Raw genomic sequence first — 17,927 nt, 5'->3', positions numbered from 1 at the left:
AGGGTCATTTATTTAAGGGAAAACCAAGACCATATTTTCTTTGACAATTGCACACAAGGGTCATTTGTAATGTCCTTCATTTCCAAGCCTCTGGATCTTTGCAGGGATCATGCTCCTTAAAAGAAGGAAGTTATGTTTGGCCTGCTTCAGCTGAGCATGGAATGGTAAAGATTTTGGTCCAAACCCTGTGGCTTGAGTTGGATTTAAAAGCTTGTCAGAAATGAGTTCTCTGGAGCTTGGCATTTGAGACTGGCATCTGTTGTTCCAGATGAGATTTCACAGATTGAAAGCTCAGGAAGAGGTGTGAATTACAAGCAATTACTTCACAGGGCAGTTGGAACTGTAGTAATCCTGGAAATCTTTTGGCCCGCATTTTAAAAATATCCCCACAATCCAGCTTCTCCCTCTGTAGGGCTTCTGCTTGGGAAAGTTAGTGTGACTCCCCAAAACATCTGAAGAGTGAATAGCAGTAGGGTTCTTGGACTGCGAAGGAGACCCCGCTTCTTGTATGCATGCTCTTGTGCACATAGACAGAAACACACACATACATGCACACACAGACACAGACACATACACCCATGTTCGCTTTAGCATCTGATAGAAAAAGAGGAACACGAGGAAAGAGATTGAGTCATCAACATGTGACCTGGTGATTTCTGAGTCCTCTGACTTTGAAATCAGTGGAAATCTAGAGCTCTACTTTGTCGCTTGTAATGCTTTGTTGTTGCAAATAAATATTTTTGCAGCTGCATCACTTCATTGCTAATATATTTGAAGAAGGCAAGATAACCTAAAGGCATGAATCTTGTTCTGTTTCAATCCACCTGTAAGTCAGTGTTGGTTGTAAGGTAAATTGTAAGTAAGAGCTATTGGCCACCAAGTGCCAAGGGTTATGAATGATTTACCTTTTTTTTTTTCTAAACTGAAGCAAACTCATGGTTGTTCCTAGAAAAACATGCACACTCACTTGCTTGCATTCGGAAAAGCTTCTTTGAGTAACAGGGAAGAGGCCACTAGGATTACAAGGCACTTAGTGCCCATTGGAGTGTGACTGGCATTGTGCACCCTGTGAATTATAGTGGTGGTAGGGGGAAAGGGGTAAAAAAGCATCAATCTATGGAGTATGCGAACCAGATGGCATCTGTCCTGGGAAGAACAGATGTTCCTCATAGGAGAATTAGAGGACTATACTAGTCAGGCAGAAATCCAGTCCATTCATCAAGCTTTACTTCTTGCTGTGGTCACTACAGGGTCAGCCCTGTTGAGGCTCAGGCCTCTTAAATCCCAGTGCAAGACCAATTTCTCTATGAAATTCTCCCTGTCTTCTTTGTTCTCATGGCTACTTCCTGGGAGGAGAAAGTAGTAATCAGCTCCCACCCCCCAGCTAAATTTGCATGGTATTAGCAAATTCTAACCCAAGATGTTAAAACTATCTGAGAAGAGGCATGACTCTGCTTCTTGTCTGTACCCTCCTAAAGTCAAGGTGCAGCAAGGAGAGAGACATTTGCATGTGGCCCCTGAGAAAGAAGAGATTTGTCTGCCTCACCCCCTTCTGGTGCAAACTTGCACCTCTCTCAGCCTCAGTTTTCTTATGTGTATAAAGTTTCAGTGATCGCAATAGTACTTATCTCATGTGACTATTGTGGGATTGAAACGAGATAGTTCATGTGAAGTACCAAGCACAGAGCCTGGCACACAGTAGGTGCTCTATTAGTGTTAATATCACTGGAAAGCCCAGCTGGGGGCTCAGCAGTAGAAGCTGCCAGAGCCTTAGTGTTACAGCCACATCATTTACCCCACCATTCACGTACATTTCATGCCCCAGGGTGAGAATCCACATATCCCAAGCAGAGAGGCACAGCTTTGGTAAACTGAGTCTTAGCTAACTCATGTCAGAGACCAGGTGTTATTCTGGGGTTTGACTCCTGGCTCTTGCTACATTCATAGCAGGATGCTGAGTGGACTGTACTCTGAGCCTCACTTGTTGCATCTGTGAAATGGGGGTGAGTTTTTGACTTCTCAAGGTATAGCATCTGTTAAGGCACATAGACTACAATCTGACACAAATTAGCAGCTCCATACACTGCAGAATCTTTTCTTTTTCACTTAAGGAGATGTTAAAAGAGGCAAGAGGAAAGAAAATCAAATTTGGAGATGCCCTGGGCTGTGTGTTGAAGTTGGGCTCTGGTGGAATTGGTGGTGACCTTTTGCTTCTCTCCATCTGGATGGCTGTATCTTCAAGGACAACAAGTCTTACTGCAGTTTTTGATTGTATAAATCTGGCCAAGTCCACTATTTACCCAGCCCCGGTCTCCTTAGAGTAGGATTGGAAACTCGAACTTTGCTATCTCCTCTGCAGAGTGAGTAAGGGACAAGCTTTATGAAAAACCTTAAGTTGCAAGATATTTGTATTCTTACTAATGAGGGGAAAAAATACAAAAATGATAATACTAAGCCTGGCTCATGGATAGCATTTTTGCACAATGTATTTCATTTGGGCTGCAGCCTTTGAGCTGTGCTAATTGCTCTGAGCATCTGTTTGTATGTCCGTTGCATGGGGTGATTTACCTTCCTAGGTTTCCAAATGCTTTGGAGCCCCTGGTTTATTGCAGGACTTACTAAGTGGTGGCCATCATCACTTTGATTGGCCCCTACCACAGTATTTTCCAGACTTTTCCACTGAGGCTCCTAGGGCTTTGTGGCGGGTGCCAGGACCATTGATGGGGTAGGGTGGGTGCTGGATGAGAATGAGCAGCTGGTAGATTGAGTCTCTGGGTCTGCGCTTCCACCCTCATTCCAGCCCCCATTTGCTCAGCTCGATTTTTAACCACTTGAACTACTGTGGTTGTGCCTAAGACATCATGGCAGGGAGAGAAAGAAACGTCTGAAAACCATCAGTCTTCTCTCTGAATGCTGCCACTGGTCCCATTTGCTTGTTGACAACCCAAGTTGAAAAGACAGCACCACAGGGGAATGGAGAAAATTAGCAGAACTGGAAAATCTGAGTTGAGATCTGGGTTTATCAAACTCTCCGTAAGACTGAGTCTGTGAAACTTATGTCCATTCGTTTCTTCATCTTTTAAATGGGTCTGTAGTACCTACCCTCTGGGCCTCACAGGCTGCTTTTGGATGTGAAAGTGCTTTATAATTGGTGAAGGAAACTGCTACGTGGCAAGAATAGCAAAGCCTGATGTACTTTAATCCATTCTGTTCTGCTGAGGGTGGAGCCCCAATGTGTCTTAATTCATATGAGGTTTTTGAGAAGCTTTATGAGATTTTAATACAGTCCCAGGTATGCACATCAACCCTCTCACTTTTTTCTCCCAAGCTTCAAAAGTTTCATAACTTTTTATTTCATCTTGGGTGGTAGGAAGGCAAGGTGTGCCTGGGGGAGCTACAGGGAGTTATTCAAGGTCACATAATTAGCTTATAATTAACAGAGTTTAGGCTAGAACCAGTGCATCCCACTCCCAGATGGGGGCCCCTGGCTCACCTCAGCATGTCAGCAACCCATTAATCACCCCTGAAATACAGATATTACCTGTGAGTAACAGTTTCTCATCTTACCTCAACTGTTATGAAAGTCTTCCCTCAAACTAAAGCTAAGCAGTTCCACAAAATGCCAGCTATAGACATTAGCAGAAACTGTATATTGATTAGGTGATGTATCAGTCATTGTAACTACCCAGAAAAAAAATCCAATGACAAAACCAAGTGGCCCAACCTTATTTTCTACTTGCAAGAGGAAAAACCCTATCTGGGCCCTGAGATGCTTTTTTCATTTCATTTACCACATCCTGGGTTTGTGCTAGTCAATCTGCTAAATCAATAAGATCCGAAAAAGCAGAAAACAAAGATCGTGAGGCCAGAGGATTTCCTGATCACCATGGCAACACACAGGGGTGGGTACTGTGGTTTCTCTCCCTGAAGACGCACTCGTCAAAGACTACTTGGTGTTACAGAATTCTGGTGCAGTGAAGCAACAGTTCTGGGACACATACTTTCTTTTGCCAGAAAGACTCTGTTGGATCCAGGACCAGGAGTGGGGGTTAAACAGTTCTCCATACCCTCGCCTCCAAGTCCCCATCATCCCATTAGGAGACAGGGACAGGACTGTTCTCCAAAATCTCAAAACAACCCAAGAGCTTTCTAGACTGTGCACTGGGTTGATCATTTGGTGGCCTTGGCTGAAGGGCCAGGGTAACAGCTAGGAGAACCCTCGGGATTCTTCTCCAATGTGACAGGCCCCTCCATGTTGGTTCAGCATGGGCTGCCACGACAGTCTCCAGGCTCCACGGGAAAAAGGCAGAGAAATCAGGGGTCTAGCCAGGTGCCAAGACATTGGGGTGCCTTGCCTTTCTAAGTGCCAAGTGATGAATAGCTCAGTTGAAAGCAACCCAGGGCACATTCTGGAGGAAATTCTCTGGGTATGATTGTGCATGACTGTTTTCTCTGCTCATTAAACCCTCAACCGCCTCCAGGGCAATTCCGGGAGAGACTGAGTCACTCAAGACTCATGGTCTGCACTGGGCAGCCAAAGGCGATTCGGCCACCAAGTGTGATTCTGGCCTCATTCAGAAGTGGATGCTAAACAATACAGCCTTTCACCAGGAGCCCATCACATGGGCGTCAGGAGATGGGGGCGAGTGATGTGGCGGCAGAGGGAAGGCTGCCGGCCTTCTAGACTGGCAGGCCTGGGGGGCAGCAGAGGGCACAATAGCTAGAAAGACTCCCAGATGAAAACTTCTGGGCTTTGAAGCCTTCGAACAAATGAAGAAGAAAATGACTTCTTCATGTCCTATTAAGACAGTGAGTTGTGGCTTTTTTGAGAACAGCTTGCTCAGACCTCTTATGAAAGATAGATCAGTAGCAAGAGCGCTGGTGTAGGAGTCAGGAATCTGCAATTATGAACCCCTGAGTTTTTGTGTGTGTGTGTGTGTTTTTGTTTTTTTTGTTTTGTTTTGTTTTGTTTTGTTTTTTAACTTGCTGGAGTACCATGCTCGGCTATTCTTGATTTTATTTTCTCCTGTGTCACAAGAGAAATTGGTTAGAAGCTTCCCACTGTGCCTCCTGGCTTTAAAAGTAGATAATCCAATTAACAATAATGCTTTAAAACAACAAAACCTTGTCCTTTTCCCTTCCTACTTCTGATCAGAACCAGCTCAGTAAGATTTATTAGTTGTGCAATCTGTTTTGGACATGAGCTCAGCAAATGAGAGGACAGAAATAGAATCCTGGCTTTTTAATGATCAACACTGTAAAACTAAAAATTTTGGAGAGCTTACCAGGGCTTCTGGCTGCCCAAGTGGTTTGTGTGTGGCCGACTCCCAGGAGCTCAATCACTTTGGGTGCAGTCCACCCAGAGAGCCATGTTCCAGCTACATCAACCTGGAGCCTTAGCTTGGTCGGTCTAGATTTTTGGGTTTGGCCGCAGACATCTCAAAATGTCACAAGGACAGCCTGTGTCCTTGGTGACCCAAACCTGGGCCAACCCCAAGTCCTGGAGTCCTCTCCTAAGAGCCCTGCCTAATTGTAGAGAGAGCATTCAGGCTGTAAAGGGCAGGAGGCCTGAGGGCTATGACTAGGTTTGGGCTTTCTAAATTCCCAAGAGTGTGATGGGAAGACCAACAGGCAGAATCAGAGAGAAGCAGTTAGCCCACTGTTGGGGAAAGCCAGTCAAGGTCAAGACTTCAGAATCTCCTCTCTGGAGAGAGAGTGAAAATTCCATTAGTGAAGTTTATTCCACTGAAGCCTTACCAAGCCTTGGTAAAGGCCCCTATCTTGTGGTCCAGAATCAAGGGACTTCTGATCTTAAAATAATATTCAATAAGCTCAAATTCTTCTCTCTAGGGCTCTCTTTTCATGATCACCTCTCCGCACTTTATTAAAAAAAATCACATGAAGGGTAAGTGGGCTTCCTGTCATTTCAGTGTCTGACCTGCACGTAAGTTGGTATTTAACACTGGAAAACGATCAGCCAGATTGCCCAGTCTGAAACCCAGGTCCCCCAGTGACTAGCACAAGTTACTTACGTCTTCTCAATGGATCACTTACCTCTTGTGTAAAATGGGGATAATAAAAATGCCGGCCACATAGGATTGTTAGGAAAATTAAGTGAAATATTAGGTGTAAAGTGCTGAATACTTTGAACCCAGACTAGGCACTCAGTGAGTGCTCACTGTGGTTATCATGGACCAGGAGCTGCAGGAATTAGAACACCATTGAGTAGCAGGAATTGGCTTTATTCTCATCTTCATGATAAAGCAACTTCTCCTTGCATATAGCTTAATCTGGAACCGAAAATCTAATTCTGCCTCATCCCTCCTGAGGAGATGACAAATAGGGATCTGGCACACCTGGGTGGCTCAAGTTAGAAAACAAATTAACTCATTTTGCAGAATCTGGAGACGTCTGGTCTGGAGAACTGACAGTGCCCTCTCTTTGGGCATAGTACGATTGTAGGTTGTCTTCGGGTGGTCCTCATATGGAATGTACTGTGTTTGCCATGTTCCCTAGGAAATCTGGCCTCAGAAATGGCCCTGTGGTGATATGTGAACATACTGTCCTGTAACTGAGATGATGGCTTGCACATTCAGACAGACAAAGCCAGTTACAAAACTAAAAGTTGGTCTCTGAAACATTTGCTTTCAGGGAAAACAGCAAATGTTCACAGAAGCAAAGTTCTGGGTTAAAGACATTTTAAGTGTCCAATAAGGAATTCTCAGCAAACGCCAGCTGGTGATTCTTCAGATATGATGTGGGAAAGGAAACTGATAGGTGATCTTTTTGCACCCTATAAGACTGCAGCCTGTCGGGGGCTGGGGGCAGAAAGAGAGCATTTATTAATTCATTATTTCATTCAACATTTGACTACCGTGGGCGGCTGTACTAGGTACTGGGGATATAATTGTGAAGAAGGGAGACACCAGTTCTGTTGTCATGAAGCCCACAGGGAAGTTCCAAAATTTCAGAATGCTGGAATTTCTGGTTACTAGAGACCTTGGAGATAATAATTTCTTGTAATTCTTTACCTGGTTGTGTCACAGATTTTGAGAACCAATGAAAACCAGAGATGTTGCCCTACCTAAACACACACACACACACACACACACACATCCATACACACAATCTTGCATATAATCTCACAGGTCCATGGATGTATTGACCAACTCCTGGATTCCATATTGAAAATCCCTTGCAGCCCAGCTCCAATACTAGCTACTGCATGAACCAGCCCACTCACCTCTCAGGAAAGTTTGGGAAGACGTAGATGATGGCAACTCGGGTGAAAATTACACAGTGCTCTCTTCCCAGTACATGTTGTGATTTTCTACAACTTCAGAAATAACTGAGGTGGACCAAGGAGCTATTATTCCTCGCAGGCCCTACAATCTAGGCAAAGCTTTGAAATGTGCTGGGACAATTTTATTAGAGATCCATTTTCCTTGATCTGAGGCTTAGGGGACAGTATAGATGAGATTAATGGCATTTGGGGTCAGTGATAGTTTATCCAGGAGAGAATGCATAGTACTTGTAACCAGGAGCCTGGATAGGAGGCAACATAGCATAGAGGTTAGAACACTGACTTTCCCATTTGGATGACATTAGGCAAAGGACTTCACCACTTTGTGCCTCAGTTTCCTCACCTCTAAAATGGGTTTAGCAATAGTGCCTACCTCATAGCATTTTTATGAGAATTAAATTAGCTGAAGTACATAAGGCACCTAATAAGTGTGCAATGCTCATTGGCTCTGATTATTGAGTGTCAAACACCATATCAAGTGTTTGACATACCTTATTTCATTTAATAGTCCCATAAACCCTGACAGGTTAGCATTGTCACCCCATCAAGGAAGAGGTGGAGAGTCAGAGAGGTTAAGTAACTAACAACCTGTGTCACCTAAAGTGAGTGGCAGGGTCAGGAATTGAACCAGGTTTGAGGAGGTCCTAACTAGGTTGAACTACTGACCTTCATAAAAGTTTGGCACTAGAGACCAGCTTTATAGGACAAAAAAACCTTCTTTCAGAGCTCCTTTTTCTCACCTTCCTGACCGCTCCCTAGCAGACCTCTTCCCATGTGGGTAGGGAGATAAGGTTCCTAGACACTGGGACACTGGTCTCCATGACCCCTCTGTGCTGCCCACAGCCCTATAGTAATGAGCGTGCTAAAGGCCTGGTGGCATTTCTACCACAGGAAGTCTCCTCTCCGAATCCAAAACTGGCCTCAAACAGTCAGTGTTTTCAGTTGAGCTCATTTATCACTCAGAGGGAGGCACTTGGGACATTTTATTCATTACATGATACAGGAGATTTATTGGAGACCAGAGGGCTCAATGGAAAACATTCTTGATTTATTTCCAGCCAGAAAGGCTTGTTTGAGAGATGCAATCAGCCATTTAGTATTAGCTTCTTGAGTCAAAGTGGATCCTGAATCACAGAGGTCTCTGTTTCTCAGGAGAGACACACAGACATCTGAGGAGTGTTGCCTCTCTATAGTGGTTTGCAGCATGGCTAGCACCATTGCCAGAGACACTGGCACTCTGTCAAGCAATGTTCTGTGGTCCATGGCTATTCACGTCTCAACCTTACCTTAATTCTACTTCATTGTGAGTTTGGGCATGTTTCTTTATTTCTTCCCCTCTCTGTGTGTTAGTTTCTCCATCTGGAAAATGAGGATACCAATATTACCCACCTCATAGGGATGTTTTAAGGATAAAATGAGTTAATAATTCTAAAGTGCCTAAAAGAGAGCCTGGCATATACATAACGAATGCATAATAAATATTAGCCACTGCTCTTGCTGTTGGCATTATTAATATCCTCCAGGGTAAAAATTTGGGTTGGCATTAGTATCAAGGAAATCTGTTGAAATATTTTCATAAATTATCAGGGTTTGAATGACACACAGCCTTGAAAATGTTGGCTCCTTTTAAGTCAAGAGTGACCTAGAGTAGAAGGATTGTGAACACTCACAGGATGGTTGACCAGAAATGAAGTATTTAACTCCATTCTTGCAGCTCCTAAGTGGTTAAATAGCGTCAGGGTTAGGAGTTGGACTTTCTCATGAGATCAAGGTAAATGTAAACTGTGGAATTTTTACTTTGCATAGGATTTCTTCATCCAATCAGTAGCCCTTTGCAGATACCTACAATGTGTCAGGACCTGCTTAAGCCTTCACATCTAGGAAGGCTAAAGGTTGAGTTTGTCTGTTTCATCTTGTCTTGGCTGATCACATGCACATACAACCACACAATCACTTGCATACACACATGTGAGTATGAGGAGAATTCAAAATGTTCATGGAAAAATGAGATTAAAAGATAAAAGTTTAAAGATGTAAACTTTACTTCTCAACATAAGCACCATCACATTCAAGATACTGTTATAAGCTATGATAGCAGCCATTTAGTCCATCCCTAAAGAACTGAGGGTCCTGGGAATTTAATCTCGTCAATGCAGTCTTTCTTACATTGTTAACTGAAGAAAAATGCGTGCCCTTTAAAGATTTTTAAAGATTAAGTAACAAAAAAAAAAGTCAGAAGGAGTCAAATTTGGACTGTAAGGTGGATGCCTAATGGCTTCTCCATAGAAATTCTCAAAAAAATTGCCTTTGTTTGATGAGAGTAATGAGCAGGAGCATTGTCATGGTGGAGGAAGACTCTCTGGTGAAGCTTTTCGATACATTTTTTCTTCAAAAGCTTGGGCTACCTTTCTGAAAACACTCTCGTAATTAGCAGATGTTATCGTTCTTTGACCTTCCAGAAAGTTAACAAACAAAATGCCTTGAGCATCTCAGACAACTGCTGCCGTGACCTTGGCTCTAGACTGGTCCACCTGCTTTGACTGGTCCACTTTTGCTTTGACTGGACCACTTCTACCTCTTGGTAGCTATTTCTTTGATTGTGCTTTGTCTTCAGGATCACACCCATAAGGCCATGTTTCATCTCCTGTTATAATTCTCAAAGAAATGCTTCAGGATCTTGATCCCACTTGTTTTAAATTTCCATTGAAAGCTCAGCTCTTGGCTGCAGCTGATCTGGGCACAATGGTTTGGGCAACCACTGAGTGGAAAGTTTGCTCAACTTTAATTTTTCAGTCAGATTTGTGTAAGCTGAACCAGTTGAGATGTCTATGATGCTGGCCATTGTTTCTGCTGTTAATCATTGGTCCTCTTCATTTAAGTCACAAATAAGATTAATTTTTTTCTCCCAAATTGATGTGGATGGCATATCACTGCAGGCTTCATCTTCAACATCATCTTGTCCCTTCTTCAAACAAGTTATCTGTTTGTAAGCTGCTGATTTCTTTGGGGCATTGTCCTGATGAACTTTTCATAAAGCATCAATGATTTTGCCATTCTTCCACCTAAGCTTCACCAAAAATTTTGGTGTGTGTTCTTGCTTCAATTTTAGCAGAATTCATGTTGCTCTGAGAGAGGATCTTTTCAAACATCATGTCTTATCCTTGTTAGTGCCTCAAACTAGATCCTGTTCAGATATATCAAGTTAGTGAGAGTTTATTTTGTTGCAAAAAAAATGTGAAATCTATGTATAGTTTTTTCATAGCACATATTTTTCATGAACTTTTGGAAGACCCGTCATATAGACACACTCACACAATGCATGCATGTATTGTCAGTGAAGTTATGTTGGCTTCTGAAACACAAGGGATTTTACTGAAACCTATGAAACTCAAGGGATTTTACTGAAAAGTCTCAGCCTCAATTGGTTCCTCTTACATTTGCATATTCTGTCTGCCAGGTGGCAAGGTAGAATTGACTGTAATAAGAAAGAAACTACCATTGAGCTCCAATTATTGTCCATGCCTCGGAGTTGATTTTTAACCTGAGAGTGACAGCAGCCACCTGGGCCAGGGGCAGACAGGAGTTTGCCTCGCCTGGAATCAGAGGCTCCCCTATCAGCCTTATCGTCAAGAAGCTGATAAGAATGCTTTGTTTTTCTTTTGTGTGCTGGACAAGGAGAGGCCCCGGAAGGTCTGTGATGTAGATTGACAGTTTGCTTTTGTAAGACTGGCCAACTGAGGCCAAAGTTGAAAAGGTCAGTAAAAACAAATAGTATTGCAAAAGGGCCTTATGCATTTCCTTCTCTATCTTCTCATTGCCCCATCAGCCAAGTGCTGCATGAGTGGCTTAAGAGAACACCATTAGGCTTGAAAAAGAGTGAACTGCAAAAACACATTTTCTCCATTTCACCTAGTTGTTATTTTCCCCCCATGTGCTAAAGATGCAAACAAAAGAAAATAAAAATAATAGACATCGGCTTATGTCTTTTCAAGTTCCATTTCTTGTTTCTTCTTTTACTATTTTCAGAATCAAGGAAGATAATACAGAATTTTAACAGTTTTCTTATCTCATTTTGCATTTGTTAGACATTGTTTCCTAGTGGTTGAGACCTGCTTCCTTCTCAGGAAAGAGAAAGCAGTGGTTGCCCATACAATTCAATAATAATGACTCTATCTTTGTCATTATTTAACAGTTGTTTAGGTGTGCCTCTCTCCTTTCTTCAGTTGCGCTAATGATAGAAAAGGATCCTTGGGCACATAGTAAAGTGGTTCAAAGCATGGGTTTGGGTGGTAAACAGGTCTGAGATAGATTTCCTTCTCTGCCACTTAAGAGCTGGGTGACTTTGGGGAGTCATTTAATTTTTCTGAGCTTCACCCATAAATAATACATACATACATACATACATACATAAAACTCATCTTTCAGAGTTCTGAAGATGATGCAACACAGAATCTCAAAGGTAATGGGTACCCAGAGACACTGCTGTAATAGGTCCCGTGTCTTCTTGCTGTCAGCTCAGAAATACAGAACAGAGCAACTGGGATTCAGGAAGGAGACTATAGGCTCTAGATAGAAGTACTCATTTGCTTCCTTGGGCAACTCACTTCCCTGAGCCTCAACTTTCTTGTTGGTAAATAAGTGGAATCTTCCTACCCACATCTAGAGCTGTGCAAAGAAGAGATGGAGCTGGTTAATGCCAGTTCTGTCTGATTCCAGACCTGGTTCTTAACTAACAACAAGGAGTGGTGCCTGGCCAGGCACCTGGGGCATTGTCCCAAGATGATGTCAACATGTCTCCTTAGAGAAGGACTGTCATTGAGGCCTAAGGAAGTGTTCAGGAGGAATCAAGCTTCACCAGGATAGTTTCAATGACTTAACCCTTTGCATGCAGTTTCCTCAAGTGTAAACCGGGGGTCATATACTCCCAGGAGTTTTCAATTACAACCTTTGAAGTCTTTTGAGATTGTTACACAGGATCAAGTAGAAGAGGATGATTTCTGGCTCTCTATTGGAATTTCAGATTAATGTCTACAAAACTCACTAAAGTCCTTGTATTGAATAATTCTTTACCCAATTGATAGCAGTTAGGCTTCATTTTCAATGCCATTAACTCTGAGAGCAAACGACAGGCTTTTGGTCTGCCAATATATTAAAAGTGTGTTTCTGAGGAAATTTCAATGAGTCATTTGTTTATATAACAAATACTTGTTGAGCATCTACTTTCTATTGGGTACTGTTATAGGGATTAGAGATAACAGCTGCAAGCAAGTAAAAGGCCCTTGCTTTCTCAGAGCTTTCATTCCAGGAAGGAGAAAAAGAGAATAACCACACACACCAATAGATGACCATGCCGTTGTGAAGACACAAAAGCCAAATGAGTTGAGGGAGAGACTGGGGGTTAGGTAAGGGTGTTTAGGGAAGCACTCTAAAGTGAGGTGATGTGGAGTTAAAATTCTGAATGACAAAAAAATGAACCACCTATGTGACCATTTGAGGATGGAACATTCCAGACAGAGAAGAAGGTAGATACAAATGTTCTAGGATGGGAAGGAGCTCAGAGTGTCTGAGAGAATTTAAGAGAAGCTTTGTGCTTAGAGCAGAGCAAGCTACTTTGAGGTTAGAGAGGGAACCAGGAGCCAGATTATGTTGGTTTTAGCGGTAATAAGAACATTTATACTGGGTGTGAACATAAACTCTTGGAGGTTGTAAGCCAGGGAGAGATCACTTGATTGTGGAAAAATGCTCATAATATAAGATTAAGTGGAAAAATGACTCTCAAATATAGAACTGTATATTCAGTACCATTTCAATTATGCAAGCATATGTGTGAGTATGTATATTTGTGTGTATGTGTATATAGATACATACTTTATGTATATATGCATAAAGTATTTGTGTGCATGTGTGCACGTGTGAATGTGTGTATTCAGTAAGCAAACTGGAAGAAGATACAGAAAAGTGTTTGCTGTAGTTTTTGTAGTGGTGGACTTACTTTCCTTCATTCCTTTCCTGTGTTTTGTAAGTTTTCCGTAAGTTTGTATGACACCAATAATCAAAATCGAATCATTTGCTTTTTAAAACCTTTGTTGCAGAGCAATCAATGGAGAGAATGTAAGAGTGATATTATTTTACCATGTCTTATCTCAGATTTGAGCTTAATATCATGGTGCTTTGGAATGCTGAAGTGAATTTTGAAGGCTCTGGCTAGTAGAGAAGTTTATTTGGCTTTTTGTTTGTTTGTTCTTTTTTTTTTTGAGATGGAGTCTCGCTCTGTCACCCAGGCTGGATTGTAGTGGCATGATCTTGGCTCACTGTAACCTCTGCCTCCTGGGTTCAAGCGATTCTCCTGCCTCAGCCTCCCAAGTAGCTGGGACTACAGGCACGCGCCACTACACCTGGCTGATTTTTGTATTTTTAGTAGAGACGGGGTTTCGCCATGTTGACCAGGCTGGTCTCGAGCTCCTGATCTCAGGTGATCCACCCGCCTCGGCCTCCCAATGTGCTGGGATTATAGGTGTGAGCCACCGCACCTGGCCTTATTTGGCTTTTTAAGGATTCTGTCCTAAACTGAACTTATTATTGTCTCCAAATTATTTATGCAAAAGAATCTAACATTTCTGTTTCTTCCCATAGATTTGAATATAACCTGCCGCTTTGCGGGTGTATTCCACGTGGAGAAAAATGGTCGCTACAGCATCTCTCGGACGGAGGCCGCTGACCTCTGCAAGGCTTTCAATAGCACCTTGCCCACAATGGCCCAGATGGAGAAAGCTCTGAGCATCGGATTTGAGACCTGCAGGTAAGAGACCAGCACCCGACCACTGGGGAAAGCTGGCAGCCTGGGACCAGGGAGCTGGGCTTAGAACTGGAAAGCTCCTTTCTCACAGCTGAATGGATTATTGCCCAAGGAGTCAACCCCACCTATTAATTTGGCCAAGTCAGTCTGGAACCTGTATGACAACTGGAGTTTAAAGTCAGCTAAAGACACCTTTGTGAATCATAGAGCGGGAGCCCAGAGGAAGCCATTAGGGGTCCTCTTGGCTGGAATCCTCTTGTCTAACCTGCTTCCACAGAGCTCTCCTGGCTTTGAAGAAGCTGCAGCATCATTGTCAGAACCACAAGAAAACATAAACCAAATAACAGTGTCTGAAATAAATATGTGGCTGTTAGAGTCTTGGCCCTGCAGACTTGGCTCAAAGCAGACTTTTCAAACTACTCTCTCTTACTCTCTCTTTAAAAAAATTTTTTGGGTTTCCCTTCTATGTTTCTCTGGTTTGAAAAAGTAAATAAAAAGGCATGAAAATTATTAAGCTATATTATATTAAGATATATATATTATTATTGGGAGCCCTGTTATTCTAGAGCTCCATAGAGCCTTCCTCAAACTATGGCTCCAAGCAAGATAATCACAACAAGCAAGGACTTTATTTTTTGAATTCCAATGGCCTTGTGGTAAGCGGTGCACAAGAAGAGCAAGCCACGGTGGCAATCACGGTGAAGTGTTCTGGTTCAATTTGTTTTCACTAGAAGAGGACTGAGTAACCTCTACAACTGCTCTGAAGTTTCTACCCCAGCCTGTAGCTGTGCTTTTCAGTGTCTTTAGGTAATATGATTCCCCTTTCTCTGCAACACACACTCACATGCACACAGACTGCTTTTGAAAAGTCAAGCTGCAGAACTCTACGGAAACCATGAAGTGTAAGTTAAGTGCTTCTATCCTCCAACACTGGTTACAGTCATGCACCCACATTATGAGTGATGGCTGAGACTCTTGCTGAAAGATAAAAGGAAAGTCTTTTGCCTAAAATTGCACTGTCTGATATGGTAGCCACTAACCCCATGTGGTGACTTACACTTAAACTAATTAAAATACTAAAACTAAAACTTTAGTTCTTCACTAGCACTAACTACATTTTAAGTGCTCGGTTAGCCACCAATGGCCAGTGGCTACTGTACTGGACAACCCAGGTTAGAGAATATTTCCATCATTGTAGAAAGTTCTATTGAGCAGCACTGCTCTAAAATAAAGAGCAGATGTACATAGACATCTGTATGTGTTCAGAGCTAGGTCTGGGGGAATATGAAAGGAGCAGAGAGAGGGAGAAAGCTCTGGTGGCTACTGACCTTGCACTGTAGGATGCAATGAAAAAAGGCCGTTTAGCAAATCCATTATTCTATTTCCAAGGCTAATTGTTTAATTATGGCCCTGACTAGGCCACTGGCCTAAGAAAGTGAATTTAGTAAGCTGAACTTTGATTGTGAAATACAAACAAGGCATACTTGCAAAATATAGAAATGCTCCCATGTGCTGAGGACCAGGGGAGTTCTTATAACTGCCACTGGCCAATCATCAAGCACTTAGATGCTGGGAGCCCTACTGCCCACCTGGCCAAACCCCTCACTTAATCCTCAAACTGCACTATTGGTCAATATTATCACCTCATTTTATGGATGAAGCAACTGAGGCTTAGAGAAGTTCCACACACAGCCTGCCTGTGGAGGAGTTGGGATTCTGGTTCTGCTTGGCCTCAGCCCAGGACAGGATTTTAATGACTAAGCCCTCCTCAGGGGCTTAAAAGTGGAGGAATGTATGCTGCCTGGATTTGCTGAATATTCTTTCCTCCCTGTGAACAGTAACTTACTCATGCCACATACACACATATAAACTTTAATATCCAAAATTTACAGTTAGCATGACACATAAAACTGGCAGGCAACATGAGGTGGCAAAAACTCAGTAATAATAGCTTACAAAGAGAATGCAATAGATTCTAGAATGTTGGTGTTATCCATACTTGATGACATGATGTGATGGGGGTGAGTTGGCAGGTAGGTTCACCAAGAAGTATTATTTAGAAAAAGAAAAACTGTGCCAAAGAAATCTATCATTTCACCCATAACTTTTATTAAGTATTGCAAAACTTATTTCCATAATTTCACTCAGGTAGCTATGAATCAGCTTTCTGCCACAGGACAAATGGCAGAGTCTCATGGGTTAGGATAAAACCTTAGCAGCTACTCTCTTTTGTCTGCCCCACCCTGATTGGTAGCACCTCTTGGATATATGAAAACTTATTACCATTTAATTGTGCCCACACCCCCTGCCAAGCTAAGGAGGCTTTGGGGAAACCAGTTTGTCTGTTCAGATGAGAAATTAGTCATGCGAGCTACAATTGCCACATAGATAGGAGTTCTGTGTGCGTGGAAACTTCAGACTCACAGACATTTCCATGGGTCTTGCAGGGTGATGCACTCCATGCTGTTGCCCCTGGCAGGAAAGATGAAAAGCATCGATGTGCATTTTAGCCAGAATTGCATTTTGAAAAACCTGCTGGATTTAGCTTCCTCCTCTCTGCCCTGCTGCTGCACCACAGCTTCCCTTGCACATGGCATTTTCTCAGCCCGCATCTCATTTTTTGAGGCATTTTATATTCAGAAAAAAACTGTGTTTTTAGCACAATTAAAAAATAAGCAAGTTTTTAGCCACCAGGATGCCGCTAGAAGAGGCTGGGCTGTGTATGTTGTGTCTGAAAGGGCCTCCAGATGTAACACACTCCCAGAGATACCTTGGTGGGGAGAGAGGGGCTATGCGTTTCTCTGGCTGTGCTACTTCTGGAAAGTTCCTGAGCTACATGAGCCGTTGCTATCTGCTTACTTAATTGCTATGACTCCCATTGTAATGATGGTTAATTTATTCCCAGTGGCAATAGAATTATGCCTGCAATGCTGAGGAGTCAGCGTGCTGTACTGTGTACTTGGCATATAAACAAGGCTTCATGTTTAGGACAATGGAGTATGGAGTAAGGGGCCTCACAGGAAAAGCTGTGGCTGAGAAAGAAGTGGGGGAATGGGACGTGAGGCAGGTCTGGAATGTGTGCACTGAAATAAAGAAGCACCCCTTCCTATCTATGGAAGCTGGCCATTTTGTGTATTTTCTAGAAAACATGAAGGTAATCCAGAGCCAGCATGAATCTTGCATCAAAACTTCTCTCTTCTGTGACTCAGGCTTCCTTCTGTTTGTTCAAATAGACTCAACACTGCTGAACACAAATTTTAATTGAAACTAATTATTGCTTTCATGATTTTTTTTTAAAAAGCTCTTTATAGGTCTCTAAATAAAATCACTTTGTTTCTATCAGTCTTGTTGATCTCTTTCCCTCTCTATGCTGTTATTTTTGGATTTCACATAACTCGGTTGTTGAAACCTCCAATATCCCTAGGGGTGAACTGAATGAAGAGTTGCACGGCGTTAAATGTCATTCAATGGAAGGATATTATGAAATTCTCATCTTAGCCATTTAGGTCAATATCCTCTTGTTTTTCTCTTACAGGTACGGGTTCATAGAAGGGCATGTGGTGATTCCCCGGATCCACCCCAACTCCATCTGTGCAGCAAACAACACAGGGGTGTACATCCTCACGTCCAACACCTCCCAGTATGACACATATTGCTTCAATGCTTCAGGTTGGTTCTCAGGGGGGTGTCTGTTGGCATGAAAGGCTTTGGGAGCCTGGTCTTTGGAGCTCAGCTTAAGTGGGGATTCATGTAGCCTCCATTTACATAACAAATGCTCTCTCAATATCTGTACAGCAGAGTCAACATTCCTGTCTCCATGGAGCTTAC

The 17,927-nt window shown here is 42.6% G+C and overlaps 1 protein-coding gene across 5 annotated transcripts in view; it reads left to right on the top strand.

Moving 5' to 3' along the window:
• The window catches only part of CD44 (CD44 molecule (Indian blood group)), an 89,810-nt gene that overhangs the window by 22,459 nt on the left and 49,424 nt on the right, over window positions 1-17,927 (top strand). For 4 of the 5 annotated variants that reach the window (XM_032166277.2, XM_058446560.1, XM_058446561.1 and 1 more), the window contains exons 2-3: window positions 13,937-14,102; window positions 17,635-17,768. In XM_032166277.2, coding sequence (XP_032022168.1) covers window positions 13,937-14,102; window positions 17,635-17,768 — 300 coding nt within the window. The remainder of the gene's footprint in view (window positions 1-13,936; window positions 14,103-17,634; window positions 17,769-17,927) is intronic. The other variant, XM_032166279.2, reaches the window with a different exon arrangement.

The sequence above is a fragment of the Hylobates moloch genome, unplaced genomic scaffold, assembly GCF_009828535.3.
Source record: "Hylobates moloch isolate HMO894 unplaced genomic scaffold, HMol_V3 SCAFFOLD_11, whole genome shotgun sequence".
NCBI classification, from domain to species: domain Eukaryota; kingdom Metazoa; phylum Chordata; class Mammalia; order Primates; family Hylobatidae; genus Hylobates; species Hylobates moloch.
Note: the sequence above shows the minus strand (reverse complement) of the source record. Positions and strands in the feature narration are given on the sequence as shown.